We start from the raw sequence: 26,132 nt of genomic DNA, 5'->3' as shown, positions 1-26,132 counted from the left end.
GGCCGATTCAGAGATTCAGCACCGATTCAGAGATTCAGTCATAGATTATAATGGGGAATCACTAAAATACCTATAACTTTGTCATTTTTTTGCAGATTTGGATGAAAACAGCAAGGATGGTAGCCCCTTCTGAGGTCACGAAGCCTGCCAAGTTTCAAGGAGATAGGTGCAGGGTTTATGTGAAAGTGCACCTCGAACTGTTGAAAGCAAAACTCATATTGCTTGTGTGTGTTAAGGTAGAGCAGGATCAATGCAACAGGGATGGTAGCCCCTCATGCAGGCATAAGGCCTGCCAGGTTTAAGGCAGAGTGGTGCAGGGGTTTCTGTGAAAGTGCACCTCAAGGTTCTGAAAGCAAATTAAAAAAGCAAATAGGTGCAGAGTGAGGAGGGTGGCATTCACTTCATCTACAGATGGAGCTTGGGGAACCCCAGCAGCAGGAGGTTCACCTTCAGGAACACCAGCTGCTCTACCAAACCAGGATCCAAGGAGGTGGGGTAGGGTGTCACAACATCACCAGTGATGCTGAACACCCTCTTGCTCGGAACACTGGTTGGTGGAAAGAACAGGTGTTCCCAGGCAACCATGGCCAGATCCTGCCACACCTGGCTGCGGGTTGTCCAATAGGCCAAGAAGTCGCAGTGCAGTGGCTCCACTCACTCAGTGAGATAGGTAGCCACCAAGGCCTCCATGCTACCTGCCAGATGGTGGTGCCCGGTGTCTCTGGACCCCAACATTGAAGCCATGTCCTTGGCCCACATTGGCAGCAGCTGTGGTGGAGGAGATTGGCTGGTGCTGGGAGTGTTAGCACAGGAAACTGGATCCCCCTCTTCCACATCCCCCTGTTTCTACCTTTCTGCCTCCCTGCCTCTGTTCACCAGCACCTCTGTCCAGTGATCAAGGTTTTTGCTGTTGCAGACACTCCCCTTCACCCTCAGGTCATGCCAGCACATGGACCGTACTGGACCGCAATGGATCCAACCATTTTTTGATGCACTCCTTCAGCTGCTTCACCAGTACCTGAACCTTTGGTGAAAGCAGCTTGCCCCAGCTAGGAACATCTCTCCTGGAACTTCTCTATTTCATTCTCAAGCTCCTTCACTATGAGGATCGCCTAGCTAAGGAGGGCATTGCTAGCACTGAGGCTCTCAGTGGCCTCGAGGAATGGCTTGAGGACCACTAAGATCTGGGAGATGGTATCCCACTCTGCTTTGTTAAGGGGGCCACTGATCCCAATCTCCCCAATCAAGGCCATCTCATGGATGGCCTTCTGTTGCTTGCCCAGCCTTTCCAGCATCAGGTATGTGGAGTTCCACCGAGTCTCCACATCCTGCATGATTGTGTGCTATGGGATGCTCAGCTCTGCCTGTTTGTCCTGCAGCATCTTGTCCCTCTTGGTGCTCCAGTGGATGTAGCCCACCACCTTCTTGCATTTCAAAATGAGCTGACTGGCAGTAACAGTGCTCTCACTGGGAGGCCCGTCCCTCTCCAAAGCATCCCTGACTACGAGGTGGAACTTGTGTGCCACACAGAGAATGCCAACAAAATTGGCATCACGGACCACCTTGACCATATTGGCCCCATTGTCAGTGACCATTAACCCACAGGTGAGCTCACCCTGCCCAATGAATCACCCCTGCATTTGCCATGTGGGACCCATCCATCATCTCCGCTTGAAGGAGAGCCCACCGACGCCCTGACTGATCGCACCAGTGCCCTGTGAGGGAGAAGTAGGCACGATCTCCACCCAGACTGCTCCAGATGTCCAAGGTGAAGTGCAAGTATTCCCTGCATGCCTCATACAGGAAGGGCAGGACCGTCCTGCTAAAGGTGATGCATGCAGGCACTCAGTATAGTGGGGCCACAAACGCCATGAGCCACCTGAACCCTGGACACTCAACAAAGGAGAAGGGCTGGCCATCCAGAGCAAGCATCTCCCCAGTGGTCTGGGTGACCTCGCTCGCCTTTGGAACGCTCTCCGCTTTGTCTCTGCTGTTCCCCCACTTGTACAGGGTGGCCTGCCTCTGCTTCTTGGGGATGGGGGCTTTGGAGTGAAAGGGGGATTATTTTGGGGTACACTCACTGGTGCCAGACTAAGGAGGAACAAGGGCAAAGGGGTGCTGCTTTCTGAGATGCACCAGCATCACTGTGGTGGTAAAGTGTTTCACATCCTTGACCCGGCTGATTTGCCTTCCACAATGTAGCAGGTAGCATATGTGGGATCATCTGCCACCTCAAAATGATCCCACACTACACTACCCACTCACTTCTGGGTTGAGGGCAGGGATCCTGCCTGATCCCCCTCCTCACCAGGCAGAGGCACAACAACAGGAGAAGTTGAGCCACCTGCCTGCACAACCTCCTCCAAAGTGCCTTCCAGAGAAGAAGACCCGCTTCTATGGGAACTCTGAGGGGTGTGGAGCACTAACTCACATTCCCCCTCCTTCCCAAGAATTTCCTTCACTATGACCCTCAGCTCCTCTTCTTCCAGATCCAGCTCCTCCTCTGCCACTGGAAGGCTCATGCTGGTAACTGAAACTGGAGTGGGGAATGTCATGCTGCTGCTGGTTAGTGGTGTTAGTGGTGATGGTACAGGTGCAGGCACTGCTACCACCTCCTTGCTCCCACTAGTAGCAGAAGAGGGTGCCAGGAAAGAGGGTGCATCTATGTTTGGGGTGGGGAGAACTTGCAGCTCTCCCTCTGTCCCCTCATCCTCCGCTGCCAGAAGACCTAGCATGCTTTTGCAGCACACTTCATGTTTGGTGTGCTGCAAAATGTGCGTATGTGTGTAATACATGCTTTCCTGCACAGTGATGACACACTGTCAGGAAAAATACAGATTTATTTTTGTGGAGGGAAAGAATCCAGACAGACTAACAAGAACAAAGAAGAGGATTTTGGGGGAAGAAAAAGTTGATAGGAATGGATAGGGATAACAATAGGGACTAGGCAAGGGTAAGTAGGAAAGAAGAGAGACTAGCTACCACGAGACTACATAGCAAGCCCAGAGCCTTTCAGATGCTGCTGCTCCAAGAGAGAGACAGCTCACAAAAGGCACAGATCATTTCAGACACAGCTTGATATGTTGTTTCTACATCCCTCCCCCAGAGCACTGTGATTGGAAGGGAACTCAAAGAAAAATCACAGTCACTGGCCAAATACAGATGTCAATATCAGAGAAGTCTTCCCCCCGCTCCCCCTAGCCTTCTCCATATATGGAAGATCATCCCATCCCCCTCCCTCTTCTCAGTTTCTGTTTTCTGCAAGCCTTCCGAACCTCTGAATCTCTCCAATTCAGTTCAGAGGCTTCCAAATCAATTCAGACCTTTTAATGGGTCTCCCGATTCAATTCCGATTCAGAGATTCAGCCGCTGAATCAGGCTGAATCTCCTCTGAATCAAATAAGCTTCACACAGCCCTAGTTCATACCCCTAACACTGCTAGCATTGTGTGGCACCCCATAGCACCCCTAAAGGGATTTCAGGGCACCCTGATTGAAAATCAGAGGTCAAAGCACTTGAAAAAAGTGGGCCAGTGAGTAGGTAATAAAAATCTCCCTTACACCAGCTTGTCTGCTGCAGAAGTAAATCTCTTTGATTTGCATTTTTCAACCCTAGTGACTGCCAACATTTATAGAGCTCAAGATTTATAATAAAGAAAATGGGGGTGGGGGAAAGCAGGGTGGGAGGGAGTGATGATCTCTCCATTTCTAGTTAACCTAAACCAGGAGGCCAGCAGCTGGGGGTATGTATGTTTGAAGCATCTAGAAGGAATACAATCTGAGGCCTAGTTTTCACTACAAAGGTTTGCCAGTAGGGCTATGAAGCCCCTCTGTAGTAGCAGAACTCTACCCTCTGCCAAAGGAGTTACAGCACCTCTGCAGAGCAGCACCTAGCAGCCAGATGAAGACACACTACCTTGTCAGCCAGCTATGATGGTCCATTCAGCAACTGGTGTCTTTCCAGAGTGTACTTTGCACTTTCGCAGTGTAGTTGATGTGGGCAAGCCTGCATAGATAGCAGAAGTGCACAGGTATGCATACATTCTGGTGGCTTGTAGCAACAGAAACAGGTGAGCATAGATATAGCCTGAAAGAAATATTCTTATTTCCCCCTGTTCTAGATTATCCCTGACAGTAACAGACCTCTGAGGGTCAAAAATATGAAGTTTCCAGTCTGTGGTAAAACTGTTTGACAGTTCAACCTTATTCTGTGAAGCAGAGACAAGACACAAATTGGTCTCAGACTTACAAGTACCATCTACATTTCCCAATAATGCCAAGTCTATCACAATCAGATTGAGAAGGCAGTGTCCCTACACTCCAATATAACATTCTCTAATACAGTAAGGCTGACATTACTTCTTTTTAAAAAAAAATTCTGCTTTTTAGGCTGCAAAAGGCAGGGCAACCAGGTGATCTTATAAACCGTATACTTTTCACGTACCCCAGGGTTATGTCGTATGGTTGATTGTACGTGTTGCCACAACCTTATTGTTTTTCTTTATTTGAGAAACCCTGGTTCAGTAACTTGAGCTTGTGTGTGTATATGGCTGTATGTAGTCGAAATGCATTGAAAGAGCACTTGGTTTCATAACTCACATTTCCTTTTTTGAGTGTAGAGGATTCTGGAGAGCAGTCAAACAAGCTACCACACTTGTGAGTCTTCTAAGATTTTCCAGGCTTACATTCACAAGTAGCTGAAATATGTGACTATCTATCTATTTGACTCTAATGTCTCACCCTGTTGATTTTATTGTTAAATGAGGAGACCACATTGAACAGACCTCATGTATGCTTGCAGCCACTTCAGAAAAGACTACAAAATGTTACCATCATTACTGACACCTCATTCTCTCTATTGATTGTATAATCTCACCTCTTTGACTTTATCCAAGCTTTATTTTAAGAGACAAAATAGATCACTGACAAGACAGTTTGTCCCATAAAATTTTAATTAAAGTCTGCAAGGCTCTAACTCAGTATATACTGCTGCCTAACACTGTGTGACTCTGAGCATACTGCCATCAGAAGGAAGGGGCAACACACTGGCATTTTAGTACATTATATTCTAATGTGGTATAGCCTGTGGGGCTTCCTATGGGTCTGTACATTCAGCAACAGTAGCATGGTAGCAGTGTTAATTATACTACCAAATTTCCAGACCTATGGGGAGTGACATGGGCTGAACAGCATGGTCCTATGCACCAGATCATGCCAGTGGGCCGTTGGGTTGGCATGAGGGATCAAGCCATAGCTAGATCCAGTACACAAGGTCAGACCAGCACACAGAGGGTATCATCCCTGTGCAAGATGCCTGTAGCCCTAAGGGACCTGGGACTCTTCAGCCTGAAAAAGAGAAGGCTGAGAATGGACTTGGTAGCAGTTTACCGCTACATCAGGGGCTTGCTGAACAACTGAGCGACCTTGGGCAGAACAAGAAGTTATGGCCACAAACTCCTGGAAGACCATTTCAGGCCCAACATTAGGAAAAACTTCACAGTTAGGATGTTTAGACTGGAATAAGCTCCCTCCAGAGGTAGTGCAATTGCCTACCCTGAAAATAGCCAGCGATTTGACTAGTGGTGACTGCCTCTGCCTCCAAAACCTCCCACCGCCATGGCGGAGCCATGCGGCTGGCGGCAGCAGCGCAACACGGGGTAGTGGGGGGCATGGCTGCGTGCCACTGGGCCACCACCATGCTGCCAAAACCTCCCACCGCCACCGCAAACTGAAGCCCCGCCCCCCACCCAACGTAAAGTTGAATTCGTGCAAGTTAAATGCGCGTATGACGCGACTGTACTGTATGTATTTATTGTAACAGACCCTGAAACATAGTATTCCAACTCCTGCAAGTGCTGAAGCTGCCAAAGTTCACCAGGCAATCCTCTGGTGTTTTCTCCCCAAGACTGACCAACTTCAACGGACGCAAGCTGAACTCCCAGTGCCCCACACAAAATACCTGCTGATCCATTCCTGGTGATTATTTTGTTTCTTTCGGACTGTTTGAGTGCCTCGCTGTACACTTGGGGAGGTTTTTGCACTGACCACCTCCATAACTCAAGAAGGAAAATGAAACTTTGCATGTACTAACTACTCACATGAACCACAGCACATACTACCACCACACCAGGCAGGTGTTACTGGCATACATCCAATCTGAGTCATACATCTCTGTTGTAGCAGCACCTATGCAGTTCTACCTGTGAAACAGCCTCTCCTTAGGAATTCTAAGAATCACGAGCTCTCTTGACCAAGAAAGAGAAAGATCAAAATCTTGACAAACACCAGCAGCAGGTCAGAAGCTGCTCCATGAGTCCCTCAAGAAGGGCTATGATGCTGAGGATGAAGACTATGAGAAAGTCATGTTCCATCATTATGTTTGGCAAAATAAGCAGAGAAGACCCTGGTCTACTTTAAGAGTTGTTTGGATAAAAATAGTCCCAGATGCAATGTCCTTCTCAAATGGAATTTCAGTGACCCTGATTCAACCACACTAAACTACATCAGTCATATCCTTGAAACGTGTTAAACAGACCTCACATGCTCCCTGTGTAAGCAGATACAAAGGAACATCACATAGCTCTATAAAGGAGTTGTGTCCCTGCTACTTCTCACAAATACCTGCTCTATTCAGTTATTTTCTGAAGCCATTTCAAGTCTCCCAATGCTGCTAGGAAATAAAATCTTTGCAATTTAGTGGGACTCCCAAAAGGTCAAACTTACCAAACACCAACAAGCTATTCCAAAGACCTCTTTTCCCACCACCCTACTGTCCTGTCAGAGAATGTGTTTGCATTGGAGGATGGAAGCAACATGCATTGGAGGATGGTGGCTAGGGAACATGAACATGAATGTGTATGTTCAATGGAAGAAAGCTATAGAGTTACTGACAGTAGTACACTTGGACATAAGCTGATTCCCATATGTGATCACTTCTCCACATAAACACATCACATGAACCACATGAAGATATACAATAGAATAAAGTAATAAAATAAAACTGTGATCATAATGGATGAAAAATTAACTATGTGTGTGCATTGTTCCTCCTCAAGCTCTCACCAAAACAGATCTCAATTATACAGTCAATGAATGCACAGGAGGGGAGTTCAGTCCTAGGAGCACAGTATTCTAAGTTACCCCATAACTATGACATCAGGTACCATTACAAGGAATCTCTCCATCTCACCTCAGCCCCTGGGTGTCCCACTCTGATGGGCTAGTCTTTGCTATATTCACACATTTGTTTTTGAAACTTTGATTTGAGGAATTTTCTTGCAGCAGACCTTACACACTCATGCCAAGGCACTCTATCCCCTGGCAATATAAAGGTCAATAGAAGTTTCTACTCCAAAAGAAATTTCTAAGATTCGGGCTGCTCAAAATTACTTTCCAAACAGCATGAAACTTCTCAGGAAGTAACTGCATAATCAACGCTTAGTGGTCACAGATACAAATCTCAATTAAAAAAAAACACAGTTATTTCCCCTTTTCTTATAGCTATACCATTAACAGTATATTTTTCAATCGTTCAAAGTTCCCTTGTCTTAGGACCTACTTATACTGTCTCTGTGACATACCTGGGACAGTCAATGCAACCTCCCTCCCTCCAGCTCACTCACTGTTACCAAATCTTAGAAATGAGGTACCACGTCTGCCTTTGTGTAGTTGAGTAATAGTTTAGTAGCATGCCTAAGAAAGGGAGACTAAAGAGCAGCACTAGGTTACATGCTCAGCACACATTTCCAGGTAGGACACAGAGGCAGTATAGAAACGTCTATAAAAAAATTCTAGCCACACACCCAGCAATTACTCCCAGAATTTTGCCAAACACAGGGTTTGGGCTTGAAGCGTGCAAGGGGTTAACTGCTGGGGAGGCTGGGATTCTCCCAATACTCCTGCTGGAACTAAAGATCCTGGAGATAACTTCTGCTTCTCTGCTCATGGTCAAACAGATCACCACACTTGGGAACAGGAAGGAATTTTACCCAATGGTCAGATCATCATAGACTGTGGGTGTTTTGCCTTCCTTGCAAAAGAAAGCATGGTCCTTGAATTTCTCAAGCGTATTTTAACAAACTACTTCCTGTCCTTACAGCAGAATGACATTAACAGTGCCCTTGTCCCACTGCTTTACCTGCAGCAGTTTCAGGTGGTCTTAATGTTTTTGGTTACTGTACCTGGTAGCTGTGAGAGAAGGTTGTCTGGGCAGTTTTAAGAATAGGTTAGACATGCACTTGCACGAAATGGTTTAGGGAGATGATCCTGCCTTGAGCAAGGGGTTACACTAGATGACCTCCTGAAGTCCCTTCTAGACTTTTTTGTGATACTATTTGCAGCAATGCTCTTTCACATTTAAGTTTGGTGTATACCATACTGCAAAGCTCAATGTTTTTGCTAATAACATTTTCAACACCATCTCTCTAAAGAGGAAACAGATGCTGTGCACTGGCTGAAATAAATGTCTAGCAACATAGATCATTTGGGAAAGTGCTTTGAGTCATGGTTTAAGCTATATGTGCACGTTTTAAAAACCTGAAATAACTGGGTTGATTTTACGGAATGCTCCTGTGGTTTGTGTATGCATCTGTACAGGTTTTATCTTAGGAACCAGTTGATGAAATAACAAAATTTAGACCACCAAACTCTACCATGCCTCATTTGAGACACAGATTCCAAGTCAAAAGAAGCACAGAAATTTCAGAATCCTTAGTGTTGATCTTCCAAACAAAAAGCACTGCTCAGCTTTAAGTATAACAGAGCTCACGTTCCACTATAACTAATTCAGCATGAAGGAGTTGGCCACAATACTTCTATTTTTTGTTTTTAAATTCTCTCAATAGTTTTAATATCTCCCCATAACCTGGAGGCTAATCTATTCAAGTTCCTCTAGAACCCCAGATCAGTTAACTGCCCCCATCTCTCAGGAAGCAGAATTCTACATCTGCCAATATATCCTACAATTTCTGTCCAGGGAAGGGGTGGTTAGGGAGACAAGTAACTTTAAACTGTAGAATGTTTCTATTTTCACTTAAACATGGTTTGGTAATAGGGATGGGGCTAGTCCAAAGTGCTTGGAACACTTAAAGTATTGTGGGCTGGTGCAACTGTTGTGGTAACTCATCTAATTCTTCTGTTACACAGGAAAGGCAATCATTAACACAGATTACTTTAGACCATTAGTTTAGTTCTTATTCAGTTTGCATGCTCTCTCTATGGTAGTGTTTGTGCATGGACCAGCTTTTGACTGAGGACAACCACTATATGATTATCCTATTTCAGCTTTGTGAACAAGCCACAAAAGAAGTTTGGATTTTGCATTAGGCAATGCTCAGCCACAATTACAGTAGCCCCTGAGTGTTTATCACAAGAAGCACCTAACAAACTGGCTCATCCAGTAGGAGTTGGATTCTGATCTCAGTTACACAAATGGAAACAAATAGAATTTCCCCAGTGTTAAATAACAGAAGATTCAGGCCTAAAAGTTGGGCATTTGAAGCTTCTGGTCTTATGCCACCAATTTGATTGTATCCCTTTATGAGGGTCTCCAAGAGTACAAACTCATCTGAAAAATATAAAAGTACTGAAATGTTTCATTTTGAAATATACCAAAATGTTTATTTTAAGAGATAATGCCCCTCCCTGCCACTGCATTTGACCCAGAATTTTAATTTATCTTTTTCAATAGGAAATTTGGAAAATGTGCATTGGGCAAACTGAAATTTTTGGAGGGAGTGAGGGAGTAGATATCATAGGGTAGTAGAATTCTAAACACTCTGGGTCAATCTTAGCCCTAATTTTCCTTCTCCCCACCCCAAAACCCCCCCACAGCTGTAGTCAATATTTATCTGTTAAGTGATTTGGGATTGGACAGACAAATCATATGATGCATATAGGGAGATGCCAGGGGCGCACCTCAGTAAGTGGGGAAACCACAACTCTGCTTACAGAGATGCATCCTAGGGATTCCAGAGGGCTCATGTCTCTAAGCAGAGAAAGCTGAGTAGGCACTCGTAGGGATTGGGGCACCTGATCCTGTGCAGAAATTCCCAGGGTGCACAGGATCAAGCTCCTCACGCTCCAGAAGAATGCGTCACCCATTGTCCCACAGCATCAACAGGCACGACAATAGGTAATCTTTACTTATTTCAAACTGTAGATTAGTTGAATCCCAATCTGAACAAAAAGAACAAAAACTGGAGATACGGGGCTAAGTAGCCACAGAAGAAATATTTTATAGCTACTCTTCTGGCTATGTATGTAATTAATGTTGTTTTAAATTTATGGTACATCTAAATTTTAAAAAATTACAAGAGAATGTTCAGCAATGAAAAGTGAAGATGCAGTTTATTTCTTATAATCAGTCTTCTAGCCAGACTGATTTAGCTTTTACAGTGTTATCTTCTAGAGGAGAATAAAGGGATGAAGTGAAAAGAATAAGAATGTTACTAACCTTTGGGAAAAGGGAGTAAGTTGCATTGTCAATAGTGAAGGAGTATAAGAATTCCCCATCAAACCAGAGGTTCTTTCCCATGGGGGAATTGTGTTTTGTCATAGCAAAGAGATGACCAGGATCACAACAGTCTTCCAGCAGTTTCCTAATAAAAGCAACAAAAAGATAGGAAGAAATGTGTTCATTAGGACTTAGTGATTGGCTCCTCATTGAGAGACTTTTCATTTTCACTTGAAGTTCTAGCCAACTGATATTCCATACATCTTGTAATGTGGCTAAGTCAGGCCTGGTTACCATTAACTGTACTAACAACCAGCCAGAAAAAAGGAGATTTCTATGTTGCTGATACAACAGATAATGTACCCTAACAAAATATTCAGAACACAAGGTATTTAGAAATTCATATGCAAACCCAATTATTTCATGGTCATTCCTGCACTTCCAGATGAACAATTTTGATTTGCTTCAGGAAAGCCTTAGATAATTTTTCCACAAGCTTTTCCTGGATAAAATTTGATATTTATCGAAAAATATTTTTGTTTTTCAACTAGGTACAATGAATAAATAAAAAAAACCCATCAGAGCTCTCTAAGAATCACAGACATCAAAATCAAATAGATGAATTTTAAAAATAGGTTGTAAAGTACACAATGTTGTATTGTTTGTTACTAGAGATGAGCCTATAGAAACCCCCCAAAATTGTAGTTCCAACCATCAGTTCAGGTCCGAGACTAGATTGATCAGTTCGGGTCTGTTTCTTCTTCTTAGGAGGAAAATTGTTTGCTCCTCTACCTTGATTAAATTCTGTCTTGCAAAACTTCATTAAGTTGAAATTGTGCATGGCATTCTTCTCTCCTCTTCCCAAACTGTTGTCTCATTAAATACAGTTAAACAAAGATATTGTATTCCACTCAAGAAGTGTCTAGATTTTTGTGAGGGAAAAATTGTTCCTATTAAATATTTAATCAGTCCTACATATGCTCTAAAGAATAATCCTATTCATGGAATTAGCTGAATGGCAGGAGTATTCATGTGAGTAAAGTTTCAGAACTAGTGCCGCTGTCTTCAGTGCTCTAAGCAAGGCTCACAGAACTGGGCCAGGTAGAAGTATGTGGGAGTAGTACCTGGGGAAGCAGAGTCAATAAGCAGAGAACCACTCTTCCAGTTCTTGCAATTGAGTCAATAAGCAGAGAACCACTCTTCCAGTTCTATATATTGATTGCACTAAGTTTGACTGAACCTATGACTGGGGTTTGTGTGGGTGGGTATCGCTTTGGGAATATGAGTTCTGGACCTCAACAAGCTGAACAATTAATACTTGGAACTCTGGGAATTGGCAAAATTCTAGATAATCAATTGAGTTTTGATCATTTGATTTTAAATATACAACAAAAGTTGTGTTCTTATTTGTCCCCAAAAGCATTAGACTTCAAACCTTGACTGCTGCCACTAGCACCTGATAGAAAGGTTAGAAGTGGAAGGCACTATATGAACGTCAGCTGCTAGAGATATATGGCATATCAATTGTGAACAACTGATTTTCTGTCCAAAATGGGCTTTTATTCAAAACCTAAAATAATTCCCTAAAATGCTGACTTCATAAATTTCTAGGTTTGCAAAAAAGTTTATACCAAATCAAATTTTATCAAAAACCTGTTTTCAAAATTCTTCATTTACCAAAAAACTGCTGATTTTTAGTGAATGAAAAAAATGGTATAACTTTTAACAATTTTTTTAAAAAACATTTCCATTAAAATTAAAATGGGACCCTTTTGAGCCCTTGTGAAAACGGATACTACAAAAGGTTTCATAATTAAAAATATTCTACTGAGTTCTAATAAGTAATTATTTCCTATTTCTACCTGGGATGCTTATTTCATAGTTTCATAGATATTAGGGGCTGGAAAGGACCTTACAGATCATCAGGTCCATCCCCCCTGCACTTAGGCAGGAAAGACTGCTAGGATCAGATGACCCCAGCAAGATGGGTGTAAAGACGTTTTTTGAAGATTGCCAGGGTGGATGACTATACCACCTGTACCAAACCCTCAGCACTTGACTTGTAAAGACGTTTTTCCTTATGTCAAACCTGAAGCTATCTTCAATCAGTTTGTGCCCATTATTTCTCGTCCTCCCCTGGTGGCCTTGGTGAATAGATGCCCCCCCCTCCCCCCCCAAGCCCTGATGTATGCCCCTGATATATTTATTTATTGATATTCATTCTGTTGTGCCTAAGGCACTAACATGAAGGCACCATAAAGCAGCCCATTGAAGAAAATGAAAGTACACAGGAAGAATGCTAAGTAATAGAGAATGAAGCATAGAAAGTAACTAGAGAAGGTAGATTGAATGCTGGAACAAGAGCAAGGGGCTATTCAATGAAACTGAAATGTAGAAAATTAAAAGAGGTAAAAGGAAATAAGTTGCTTGTGGTGCATAAATAATATATGGAACTCATGGCCACACAATAATATTAAGACCAGGAGCAAGATTCCAAATAACAAAGGGAAATTTATAAGTATTTTAGCTCAGAACTAGATCCTCCCGCTCCAGGGCATAAGGAAACCTCTAGCTTATGAAAATTAGGAAGAAATTTTCTTTGAGGCAGCTTATCCTATAACCCCCTACTCTAGGGTTTGCTTACACTGTCCTCAGAGACACAACGCTAATATGATCTAGAATGGCAATTTCTATTCCTAGACATACTACTGGTTATGGTGAAAAATTTCTGATTTCCTTGTACTAAAGGAGGGATTTCATGTCATACCCATCCTGAAGCCCAAAATAAAACCTCCATCACAGATCTGCAGTGACTGGAAAGATTGAGATTCAAGAGTGATTGAGAGACATCCAAAATCCCTCTCTGAAGCACTTTTTGCCACATAGTGAAGGGTACAGACAGACATTTGTTTGAAGTGCTAAAAATTTCTAAAACGTTTGCAGTGCCACAAAAACCTGACAGGACAAGCATGTACAGTCATTCAATGCCTGGTGCTGAAAGCTGAAGATAATGGCAAGAGTATATACTTCCAGCACCCCCACAGCCTCTGCCCACTCCCCCCTTACTGTCAGATGCTGCTCAAACTCTGTTCCCTGCCAGGTCACACAGCCATTGCCAGGCCATGCAGCAGCAGTGGCACTGCTGACTGTCTGGGCAGGGGATGGAGCTTCCCTGTACTCCGTGCCCAGGAGGGAATCCAGTCCAAACTAGAGGCAAGCTTGACCTGACAATACAGGGAAAAGGTGTTGGGGGGACGGGGGAGGGTTGGGGGGACAAAAGCTGTAGAGGGCAAGCAGAAAGGGGAGGTGAGGAAAAAGAGGCAAAAGGCTACTGTGGGTCTGACTGTGGCCGCAACCCAGGCTCAGGGACAGAGTCAGAGCTGCAGCAGGTGCCTCCCCACTATGCTCTGTAAGCAAATCTAAGATGAGTAAACTCATTATTAAAATTAACTTCCGAGGGTGAGTGTTTCCCAAACAAAACAATATAGCACTGAACTTTCACTGCAACTGGGTTCACAGGTTGTAAGGACAAAAGGGATCATTGTGATGATCTACTATGACCTCCTGTGTAACATAGGCTATACTCCTTCCCCGAATTAATCCTTGTGTGAGAATCTCTTTCAGCAAAATGGCCAACCTTATTATAAAATGTTATAGCGATAAAGACTCCAACATAGACTTCGACTGGTTGTTCCAATGGTTAATTACCTTCACCGTTAAAAAAATATTATTTCACTATAAAACAAATTCTATGTACTTTAACATGCTTCTTTTCTGAACTTTATTCATTTTTTCTAGTTTCCTTATTGAGTTTAATTTCCTTTCCCTTTGCTGTGTAAAATTGCAAACACTATTTCTCTAGGAAGTATACCATATATGTATCTCATGTACAGGTAATGACTTCTCTATTCTTGCTTGGTATCTTCCTCGTTATACATCCAAGAACCTTATTAGCCCTTTAATAACAGCATCAAATTGGGAGCTCATGTTCAACTTAATATCCCAAATTTTTAACAGAATCACTGGGTCCCAGTACAGAATCCTTCATCCTCTATACCCTGTATTTGTTTGCATTTACTAAAAATTCTACCATTTCTCTTTAGTAATGGATCAGCATCATTAAAATTCCCTTTGTTCCTAATGCACTTAAAATCCCACCTAATAGTTCTTAACTCTGCTATTTATTTTTCCTTACATTTGTTAAAATGGGAGTGTTTATATCCTGTGCTAACACTAGAACCAGGAGAATAATTTGCAACAAATAAATTTCCTTAATGCATGTAATCCTATTTTTCTGCTTATGTAATGTCCACATGTAGATTTCAGTTTCCCCTAATTTGCTGGAAATATATTTGAAAACCTTAGATTTATACACAGAGTTATAGCAATGTATCCCAGCTGAGGATCTTCCCCCCATCCTCATATGTATTTGGTACAGAATATTTAAAATTCAAGCCACAGTTTGTTATGTGACCAATCACAACTGATCCACATGGTATCAGTTCTCTTTTAATCTTTTCTAATCTTGAGGAAAGCCTGAAGAAGCCACTGGGGTTTTCAGACCTCTCATTGAGAAGTAGCAGCTTAGATAAAGACAAAATTAATAGAATTAGGATTCTGGGCTATGCAGACCAGAGGTATTTTCCCATTAAATGTCAAAATAGTGTAAATGTTATAGTCCAGGCACAAAGTTACAATTTAGTTTTCTTTCTACTTGCATATAGTCCTATAGAATGTGGTCTGGTTTTAGGCTGGCTCATTTAATTGTCTTTGTTCTAGTACCCTACTATGGGCTTTTGGTTGCCAAGTACCCCCACTCCCAAGTAGTATCAAGATGATACAAAATATAAAGCACTTACAGTACAAATAGTCAAGCATATTGCTGTTCTGAAAGCACTGCAGGCAAAACATTCTCTGTTAAAAATAAAGGAACACTCTGAACTATTTTTTGGAAAAAAAATGCAGGCTGAGCTAAAACTAAGACACTTGCAAAAATAACAAATACATGGACGTGTCACATGAAATTAAGAAAGTACAGCTTTGCAAAAATTAATTTCTGACATTTTGGTTAAACTGTAATTCTCAGAGCTTAAGGAAAAAGTCTAACTGGAATGCATTAGAAATCATGAAGCAGAATATAGAAATGACCCAACATATTTCACAGCCAAGCTTGCTAGAATGGGACATTTTATGAAACATAAAGCCACTGCTAGCTTTTCCCCAAATGTTATTATTATTATTAATAAAAATAATAATAATAATGTTAAATGTCGGTCCTTCTCAGTACCTACTAAAGCAATTCATGATGAACAGATTTCAAAGCATTTGATAGCAATATGTCACATTTCTCTCTCTGTTAGAGATCAGAAGGATTTAAAATTGCAGACAGAATCAGTCATGGTACTGAATCCTAGTTATACCCATTTAACCAAACTCAGTAATGTAACCAGGGGTGGGTAAGCAACACACCAAATTTAGAAGAAGCACCAGAACAGCAGCCCTGTTCTAAGTACAGACAGTCAAAAAGCCCGAGGATGAATCGATTCAGTCTTTGCAGGTTGGTCTAAGCTGCAGAGATTGAACCAAGAAGCAAATGAACATTCCCTTTTGATTCAGGAAATGCAACCACATGCCTGCAGTGGCTCAAGCCAGAAGCTGAGGGGTGCTAGAGCACACCTCCCAGCCTGCCAGCCACTGCCAAAGGGAAGGGACTGAAGCTCCAAGGCTTCCCCCCCTCAGGCAGGAATTTACCATGGAGAAGAGTGTGAAAGATAGGGTTAGATTCTCCCTACTTACACTGTACCTCTGCTGTCTACATTGGCTGGAAGTGGTGATCCCTATAGAAAAGAAGAAATGGATACCAGGCTGTCAGTGGGCTTTGCATGTGGGGCACGGTCCCTTCCAAGCTTTCTCCCCCATAATCCTGCCCCCCCCCCCCCCACCTCCAGCAAGGAAAAGTCTGGCAGCAGATACTGGCATTTCCCCTAGGTGGTCCCCAGCTGGGATTCCCACCCCCACCTCTTTGTCAGCCATCCATCACTGCTCCAGAGGGGCAGGGCCAACCCTGTTCTCTGGAGTAGACAGCCCAGCCCAGGGCTGCAAAGCCTGATTTAACTTGAACCAGGAAGGGGTCTGGGACAGAAGTTTCATAAACTGGTTTGACCTAAACCAGTGAAGTCTGATTACTACATTCAACCAGGTTTATCTTAAACCAGTTTCAGCCATTTTGAAACTGGTTTATATGCAGTGAACTTCTGTTCTGTTACAGGTTTTAACCAGTTTCTGATCACTTAACCAATTTAGGTGTTACTTCTGTCCTTAGCCCTAGTAATCCACACAGTATTAGCAGCCTGCACCTGGGGAGCCTACACAGTGCCAGCAGTAGCACCTGGGATCAGGTAAGACTTTCCAGTGCTAAACACACTTGTCCCTCTAGTGCACAATACAACTCTTACCCTCTCCCCCTGGTCTTCAGTGGTCAGCATTCTGCAGCTCTGGCTAATAGGTCCAGGGCACTAAAACTCCTAATTACAATTGTATCCTCAGCTGTAAGCACACCTGCCTCAGAGAAAGATGGAAAGGCCAGAAGTGCCTGCTCAAGGGAGGGAATTCCTCTGTTCAAGCTAAGGAATAAAGCTAGGTGAAACTTCAGTCAAATCTATTTTTGGTGAAAACAATGCAGATTTGAGAACTCTTAAAATGGTCCACTAACTTGTTTTTATTTCACTCAGCTGTTAGCAAAAAAGTCATTATGTTCAAAATGTCTGAAATGTTCAAAACAGCATGTTTCCATTTTTTTATTGGAAATGGCTTTTCATTAAGAAAGGCCCTCCAGTTGTGTTCCTGAAGAAATAGCAGAAAGCTCAGAATAAAACCAAAATGCTTTGTTTGACTGGCTATGATTTTGTTGCTGTTGTTTTAAATAGTAGAAAATGTTCAAAGCTAGCTGTAACATGGAGAGTAGGTGAAGGTAGTGTTCATTATGTGGCTTGCAAAATTTGCTGGCAGCTGAACTGGGGACAGCTGCAAAGGGGCAGGCAACAGAAGGGAGTTAGGAGTCATAACTCCAAGGAAATAATATGCTGCCAACCATTTACATGGAGCAAGCAGGAATAGGATTGAGCACCAAACTCCAGGCAGCTATTTAAGTAGTGGCTGTGGGAGAGCTGGGGAGGCTAATGAAAAATTAGACCCAGGTAAGAAGTTAGAAACCATGTAACTGGAAAAGGGATGGAGCCAGGTCTCTATAAGCCTGGCTCTTGAACATGAGAGGTATTCAGGCTCTGGATATGGAGAGAGAAATGACTTTCCTGAAACTGCTGCAGAGCCACCCTTGTCAGCATTGGAAAAGGAGCACTGGGAGTGAGAGCTATCTTGGGAGTAACCCAGAAAGAACTGGGACTGCTTGGCTGGTGCTAGCCAGCAGCCAAGAAACCCTAAGCTATCTATGGAAGTGGGGAAAACCTCTGGGAAAGACAAACTCCAGACTATATGTGATAGAGGAAAGGCAAACCTCAGGATCCAGTGAAGCACTGATTAACAACTGTACAGTCTGGGAAATAAAAATTCAGTTGTTCACACAACTCTGCCTAGCCATTCCAAGTATCCAGTGTAGAACACCTTTGTCCCCCTTTGTACTGTAATCCCAAGATCATCTTGGACCAATACAAATAGTCCTTACTACTTTAAAGTCACTGGAGGCTCAAATCTTGCTTATTTCATCTTGAGGGTACACTATTTGGGGACTGAGCTAACTTTGTCCAGTTTCCTAGGTTTGTGGAACTATGTTATGATGGAGAACAGATGATTCTTTTTCACTATATCATCATGGAGAGATTTGGATTCAAAGCAAATTTACCACTCATAATTTCTGAGGGCTCCTATACAGAAGATAGACAGCATTTATGAGTTTCTCAACACAAATCCACCAATAAGCATCAACTGATCCTAAAGGACCATCTTTTAAGATAAAAAGTACTTCAGTTCTTAGACTCTGGACCTTCCAAAAAAAACCCTGCAAAAAAACTCATTAGCTTATGGCCCAGGTTCAGGTTTGTCTTTTAAGTTGAATGTCATCTACTGAAAAAAAGAGCTCTATTTAAGGAGGCAGGCCTCTTCTGTGAACTGTGTTCTCTTTATTTAAAAATAGTAAACAGATTAATAAACCTTTCCACTGGTCTAAGCACAGACAAGATCTCTGCTGCCCTAAATACTTTCATTCACTTCTGCTGTTCCTGAATTTAGAAATCTCACAGTACAACTGCATCCAGAAACTGTAAAGAGGAACAAGACTTGAATTTAACATAAGGTATCTTTTTTACTGACAAAGTTGTTAAAAAACAAAAACAAAACAAGAACAACCCCAGCTTGTCTCCTGATGCTTATACCAAGTGTGCAAGGCTGCCTACTAGAAAAAATAGATGATCTTGTGTCTACCATCCCACCATATTTATCTTGATACATGTAATCTGAGCAAATGTGATCAGGAAGTCACTGTAATAACCAGTGTGAAACAATAAACAGTATGAAAACAATTCCAGGTTGCAACTGTCCTGCGAGCCCACTCCCCCCCCAAATCTGCCCCTGACCCCAGGTGCCACAATAGAATAGGGGAAGCCTCTTTTCCCCCAATCCCTCTTCTCCTGCACTTCCTATCTCTAGCCCCACTAGGAAGTAGAAGCAATGTGAGCATGCATCAGTGAGCAAATGGCATGTTGGGAATTGTAGTTCTGCCCAAAAGCAGTGGGTAGCAGCAGTGAGTTTGCTGCTGCTGGGGAAGGGGGTAGGGAAAGAGGTAACCCCTTTTTTCCACTGAAAACATGTTTGCGGGGGTTGCCTGTTTGACGTGCATGTTGGTGGCAAAAAAGAGATGACATCAGCCCTCAACAGAAGCAAGCTTCAGTCACCACCTGCTGCCGGAGTTTCCAGTCAGAGCCCTGCAAGTAAGGTGTAGGGGAAGAAAGAGGAGGACTACCTTAGGTGTGGTCTTCACCAGTAACACCTTTGCCTAGCATCACGGTCTCCTGAACGCACAGTGTTCAATTTTGCCTCAAGATTCTCTTCAGAGGATCTATCTGCATTGGATAAAAGGGCATATCTACTCATTCCTGGACTTTATGCTGCAGAACTTGCACAAAATGGCATCTTCACTAAACCAGCTTCCAGAAATGTCAGTCTCTCTTGCTATGCTATATGGTACACTACACAGACCAGGAGTGTCAAACTCACCCTGGGCAACAGACCAGGTCTGCAGGGCCAGCAGCATCTACAGCTGGACCATATTTTGGTTGCATTGTGAATCCAGGGACAGGCAGCCGTACAGGGTTGCATTTGAGCAACAGCATAGAGCTTGGGGGGCTTCTGCTCATGGTCATGTCCATCAGAGGCAAGAGACCCTGAAGTCTGAAGCAGGCCATGTGTCTCCAACTGCCAACGGACCAGATCAAGCCCATAGGCCACGTATCTGACATCTTGTTATAGATAAACTCTGTAAGTAACCTAATGCTACGGTTTCAAAGATCCACTGACTTGACTCTCACTGCAGCTGTGGGAGGTTAAGGAATGTTACTGCTTGAACTGGTATCTTGGAAAACAGGAACATGGGGTAGAGGTTTTGTTGGAGTGAGGTGAAATTAAGGAATAAATTGTTGCCTCCCAAAACATCAGGACAATGAGCCAGCTTGACATGGGAGTCAGAAAAAAAAAAGTATATAACATTGTCCTACTACAGGAAGGGAATTGCTAGCTTTCACTTATTTTTCAGTCCTTTTTACCAGGTGGGGCTTCAAATAAAGAACTCTTCAGTCATGAAAATGGAGAAGCTTACTGCAAGTGTGTGCATTTTCCAACATCAATAAGAAATTAAACAGAAACCAAACAAAAATGAAACTAAATAAAATACTCAAAACATTTAACTGAAAACAGAATAAAGTAGCCAATGAACTGAGGAAACTGAGTTTATAACTGAGTTTATTTAGTCTGGAGAAGACAGACTGAGGGGGGGATTTAACAATAGTCTTCAACTACCTGAAGGGGGGTTTGAAAGAGGATGACACTAGACTGTTCTCAGTGGTGACAGATGACAGAACAAGAAGCAATGGTCTCAAGCTGCAAAGGAAGTTTAGGTTAGATATTAGGAAAAACTTTCTCACTAGGAGGATAGTAAAACACTGGAGCAGGTTACCCAGAGAGATTGTGGAGTCTCCATTCTTGGAGATTTTTAAGACCTAGATAGACAAAACCTTGGCTGGGATAATACAGTTGGGAATGGTCCTGCTTTGAGCAGGGGGATGAATTAGATCTCCTTAGGTCCCTTCCAAACCTTAATTTTTATGATTCTATGAATGAACTTGCTAATTCACTCAAGAAAAATGTTTCACTAAAAAATTAATTGGAAGTGCTACATCTTTGCAGTTGGCAAATAATATTTTTCTTTGAAATAGCAGATTCACCAAAAAAATTTAAGTGGCTGTAATCAAATGTAATTGGTAATATTTGAGAGCATGACACAAGCAAGAGATGGGAGAAGTCAGTGATCTACAATACTGTGATTTCTCCAAATGCTTCTGTATTTCAGCTTACCGACTCTGCTAAAATCAATTAGTACAGAAGTGTGGTCCACAAAAATGCTCCTGTGCTCTGAGACAGAACTCTTTGAGCTCAGTAGAAGTCATCCCATTGGTTTCTGGGGGTCAGATTTAAAACTAATTGAAGAAAATGCATCTAGCCAAAGAGAGGCATTTTCTCAGTAGCATCTTAAAGTATGTGAAAAACAAATGTTATTCACTGGGGCAGGGGAACGGGGAGGAGAGAGAACGCTTCTAGGAGAAAGCTAACTATTCTTTCACTGCATCTGCAAAGGCAAAGGTATTAGGCAATTGGTGGATCTTATCCATTTATTTTGCATAAGAAAATGTTAAATTATTTTGTTACCATTATATAACATGTTCCCATGGGCATAAACAACTGTGCCCATACTGGTGGAGAAAATTAATCCATCAAATACTTAGGGCAAGGCTGTCCAACTGATGGCCCACAAGCTGCGAGCAGCGCCGGTGAAGCCACTTCTTTCACTGCAGTGTGGTAGGGTAGGGCATGGGGTGCATTCCCTGCCAGCACAGCTCCTCTGACTGGAGGCAGGGGACTGTGTACAGCCTGTGCAGCCCATGTGATCAGAGGTAGGGGTTCACATACAGCCTGTGCAGCAGGGGATTGGGTGGAGGACCCACATGTTGCCAGAACAGCCTGTGTGGCTAGGGACAATCCTAGGAGTGCCCATTCAATGTGTATCCCCCAGGGGATTGGGTGGAGGATCCACATGTTGCCAGAACAGCCTGTGTGGCTAGGGACAATCCTAGGAGTGCCCATTCAATGTGTATTCCCCAGACACACCAAAATTGGGCAGTCCTGGTTTAGGGATTGCATTAATAAACTAATCACTGAGTTTGGAACAGAAGCTTAGTTATTTGGCCAAGTGGAAATGCTTAGTCAAAAGCAAAATTACCCATTAAGGTATTACCTTTTTAAACAACAGCTAAATAAACAGCATGCAAATTTGAAAACATACATATACTTACAAATACACTTTGCCTTCTGTTTCTTAGTTCATCAATGCCTGTAATCTGTAAATCATCAAAACTGTTCTATTGTGAAAGTAAAAATAACATACTAGCTGAATCAGGATTGTCCCATTTTGGATCAAAGCCATGCTTTAATGCAATGTAGATAACTTAAACTATGATTGTTCACAGTATGGATTGCTGGTACCATCAAAATCATCAACTTCATCAGTTTGGAAAAAGCAGTCCTCCGTTTGGCTAAGTCACTGATTCTCAACAAGGATACGATGTCACCCTTGAGATGCTTTCTCACACAATGTTAGCACTGTAGGGTGTGCAAACATAATTCACAAGCTAAACTCATGATTTCAAAAAGGAATTCATAGTGTTAAAAAAACCCACATTCTAACCTGTTGTGGTCCAAGTTCTTTGAAACAGAAAAATTGTGCTATTATTTTGTAAGAGCTGACATTTTTGAGAGGTGCCTTGAGTCCAAAAAGGTTTACAAGCAGACTTAAAAGATCTTTCTGTATGCTGACAGCTGGCATGCAACAATGAAAATCAGTTACACATCCCTGGTACTGAACTGTTATCTATTTAATAAGGGATACTAAAAACAACCCTGGTGCTCATCTCAATTACACTAATGTAAATCAGGAGTAACTCCACTTAAATCAATAGGGTGAGACCAATGTAAAACCAGTGCCGGAGTAAAAAGATTGAGACACTCGGATATTTAGCTCTGAAGCATTTCAGACTTGATTCACAAAAGGCCTCAAAGTCCACTGAATTCATGGAAAGTCTCCCACTGACTTTAGCTATCTCCTAATCATGGAGATCATTTGGGATGCTTTGATTAACCATCCCAGTATACATGACAACAGCTTGCTTACTCAAGGTACTGCATCTAGGGAACCAACAACACACCTATAGGCTGGGTAACACCCTTCTTGTCAACACGGTGGCAGAAAGGGATCTTGGAGTCATTGTTGACTCCAGGATGAACATAAGCCGCCAATGCGAGGAAGCGGTCAGTAAGGCTAACCACACCTTGTCACGCATCTACAGATTCATCACAAGCAGGTCCAGGGAGGTGATCCTTCCCCTCTGCGTGGCATTGGTCAGGCCACTGTTGGAGTACTGCATCCAGTTCTGGGTGCCGCACTTCAAGAGGTATGTGTCTATCACTGACAGGGTCCAGAGAAGTGCCACTCGCATGGTCAAGGGGCAGCAAAGAGAGGCTAATGGGCCTGAACCTACTCAGCCTCCACAAGAAAAGGCTGAGACAGGATCTGGTGGCCATTTACAAACTCACTGGGGGGACCAGTGGGAATTGGGGGAAGCTCTGTTCCCCTGGGCATCACCTGGGTATACTAGGAATAACGGCCACAAATTGTTAGAGAGAAGGTTCAGGCATTACTTTAGTTAGGGCTGCCAGGCTCTGGAATAGGCTCCCAAGTGAGGTGGTATGCTCTCCTACTGTGGGGATCTTCAAGAGGAGGCTGGACAGATATTTGGCTGGGCTGATATGATCCCGTCAACCGATCCTGCCTGGGGCAGGGGACCAGACCTGATGATCTGTTTAGGTCCCTTCTGCCCTAAGTGCTTCCCTGGTTGTTCTCCCATCTAAAAATCAAGTCCAAGGATATTGATTGTAAGGGCCCTGCCAGAAGATCTCTTTCTTCATTCAAGCTTTCATTTAAGGGGGAATTTCACAGAGTTTAATTCCTTTAGTGGGAACATAAACATTAGCATCCTGGAGGAGTTGACGTTCTGCCAGTTTGGCTGTCTATTCATTTATGATGCTTTGAAACTGATGTACAAGCACCTAGAGGCTACAAGAAACATGCATTATTAATGCATTCATTTATTCCAATTTCAAATACATTAAGGTCTAGGTAGAATGCAGAGAATTAAGGGGAAAAAAAGGCCGTGGTTGAATAAAGAAATACATCAATAAAACTACAGGGGAACTTAAATCTTTCATCTCCTGAGGGAACACAAAATGTTAGCCGATATGAGTGATGGCTCCATTGTGACCATGGGTATAAATGTCTTGGCACAACCCCTGCACCACCAATGCACTCTGGGAAAAGCCAAAGCAAAAAAAGAAAAATAAATCTTTTCAAAAAAGTAATGTTCTCCAAAGAAGAAAAATATTAAAATAGAGAAAACAAAAGTAATCTTCATGTAAAAGTGAGAGCGGATGGCTCCAGACAGAATCCATGGCTAAGGGTTCTGTTCTTAAATGATAAGTGAATGTATACCTTAGGCCCCCTCTATGCATCTTATCTATTTCACAATTACCTTGTTAACTGCACAATAAATTTAGACTGGCTACATGTGCAAGTTAACTATCCCACTTTAAAAAGCTCTAACCAGCTATACAGTGTGCAGGCCGGGGGCGAGCCGGGCCCGTCTTTGCACACGTGGGCTGTGGCCAGCAGCCCGGGCACATGTGGTCGGAGGAAACCGCGCGGCGGCAAGGCACGCGCGGGCGAGAATTAGTCACAGAAGCGTAATGGTTGATTGAAAGATTATTTACTTACACCCAAGATGGTCGCGGTGTAGGCTGGACAGTTTCCAGGTGCAGCTCCGCTTAAATCCTCGTTGGAGGACTACGACAAATTCAGTTCTTTGGCCCCAGAGTTGTAAGGCTCCGCGGGTTCGGTAATTCTTTCCCACGGAGTTGTCGAAGCTCCATGGACTCTGTTCGGTTCCCAGGCCCCGGAGTTGTTAAGGCTCCGTGGGTTTGAAAATTGGGCATATAGGAAAGGGATACGTATAGGATTGCACTCGGCGACGGGGAGAGGCTAGAGGATCAGACCTCTGTTGCCTGCTTAAGAAATGCGTTGGGTCTGTGAGGATCCGCAGCGCTTAGAGATCTTCACACTCTTTAGGTGATTTCTCTCCAAGTGATTTCTCTCCAACTTGGGCGGAAGCCACCCAAGCCCTTTATACGGCTAGCAAGCCAATCGCTAGCCGCCACGTATGCGTATATTAGAGTTGCCCAATAATGTGGCACGAACTCTTATACAAATGGTGGGAACTCCTTTGCACCGTGCATCTCCAAGATGCAAAAGAAATGCACCATGCAAAGAAGCTGCAAATTTGGCGGGAAATCCCCCGTTGCACCGGAGTTCTCTTCCGCAGCAGAGAACTCCACCGTGCAAGGAAGCTGTAATTTTAGCGGGAACATAATTTAGCGTTGCCGAAGCACACACAAACAAAAACTCACAACTTTGGGTTGTGACATCCCCTCTTGCTGAGAGCATAGCTAAATTATGCTATACACTCATCACTCTAGAACCTTGTCGTGAGTCGTCAAACGAACAGATAAGCAAACAAACAAATAAACAAACATAAAATTCGCTGCCCTGGGATTAAGTTACATAACAATCAAGAAACAATAATCAACACAAACACACAATCTGATTCATAACAAAATTGCACGATCAGGGCTTCAGTGGGCGTCATGGCGAAGTCACGAGTCAGGCCCTCACTTCTTTCGGTGATGTCATCCCTCTTAGGGCTCCTCTTCGCCATGCACTCTGAATCTCGGATCTGTAAACAAAAACTCTCAAAAATAGATTAATGATCTTATTCAACAAATTTAAGCACTTTCCATGGCTCAATTGGGTGAAATCGTTGAGGATTCATCATCTGGCTCTTCTAAATAACGAAAACCTAACTCATAAGCCAATTGCCATTGGCCTGCATCTCCTAAAATCCGAAGCTGCCTCTTGTTAAGTCCAGAACGCTGTAGGAGAAATCTAAACATGTATCACTCCTCTAGGGTTCTCGGTGGCAGTGGTGGAAGATCGGATTCACGACGTCTGGTGCCTTGAGGTCCGGTCGGGTGTCGACAGTCCCGATCAAGAGACAATCTTGGCTCCATCAGGATACGCAGTCGTGACAACTGACAAAGAAGATTACTCACAGGTTGGTTCACCATTGGACTGAGCAGAATCCGAAGGATGACGATGTTCTTTCACCCATAAACCTCGAGGCAACTGTCTAGGCTGTGAACGGTTAGTGGAACGGTTCCAGGATCTCGTAGGTGACGATGAGGCCATGGTCTTATTCGCTGGAGTGATGTCAGTCCCAGCGCACATGCTCTGG

General features: G+C 43.2%; 1 protein-coding gene across 1 annotated transcript in view; it reads right to left on the bottom strand.

Annotated features, from left to right (window-relative positions):
* The window catches only part of ST8SIA1 (ST8 alpha-N-acetyl-neuraminide alpha-2,8-sialyltransferase 1), a gene marked incomplete at its 5' end in the record, with an annotated part of 233,103 nt that overhangs the window by 153,732 nt on the left and 53,239 nt on the right, over positions 1–26,132 (bottom strand). Inside the window, 2 exons of the mRNA XM_059726589.1 lie at positions 10,453–10,597; positions 16,249–16,289. Of these exons, the coding sequence (XP_059582572.1) occupies positions 10,453–10,597; positions 16,249–16,289 (186 nt within the window). The remainder of the gene's footprint in view (positions 1–10,452; positions 10,598–16,248; positions 16,290–26,132) is intronic.

Source organism: Alligator mississippiensis, chromosome 4 (genome assembly GCF_030867095.1).
Source record: "Alligator mississippiensis isolate rAllMis1 chromosome 4, rAllMis1, whole genome shotgun sequence".
In the NCBI taxonomy this organism is placed as follows: domain Eukaryota; kingdom Metazoa; phylum Chordata; order Crocodylia; family Alligatoridae; genus Alligator; species Alligator mississippiensis.
Note: the sequence above shows the minus strand (reverse complement) of the source record. Positions and strands in the feature narration are given on the sequence as shown.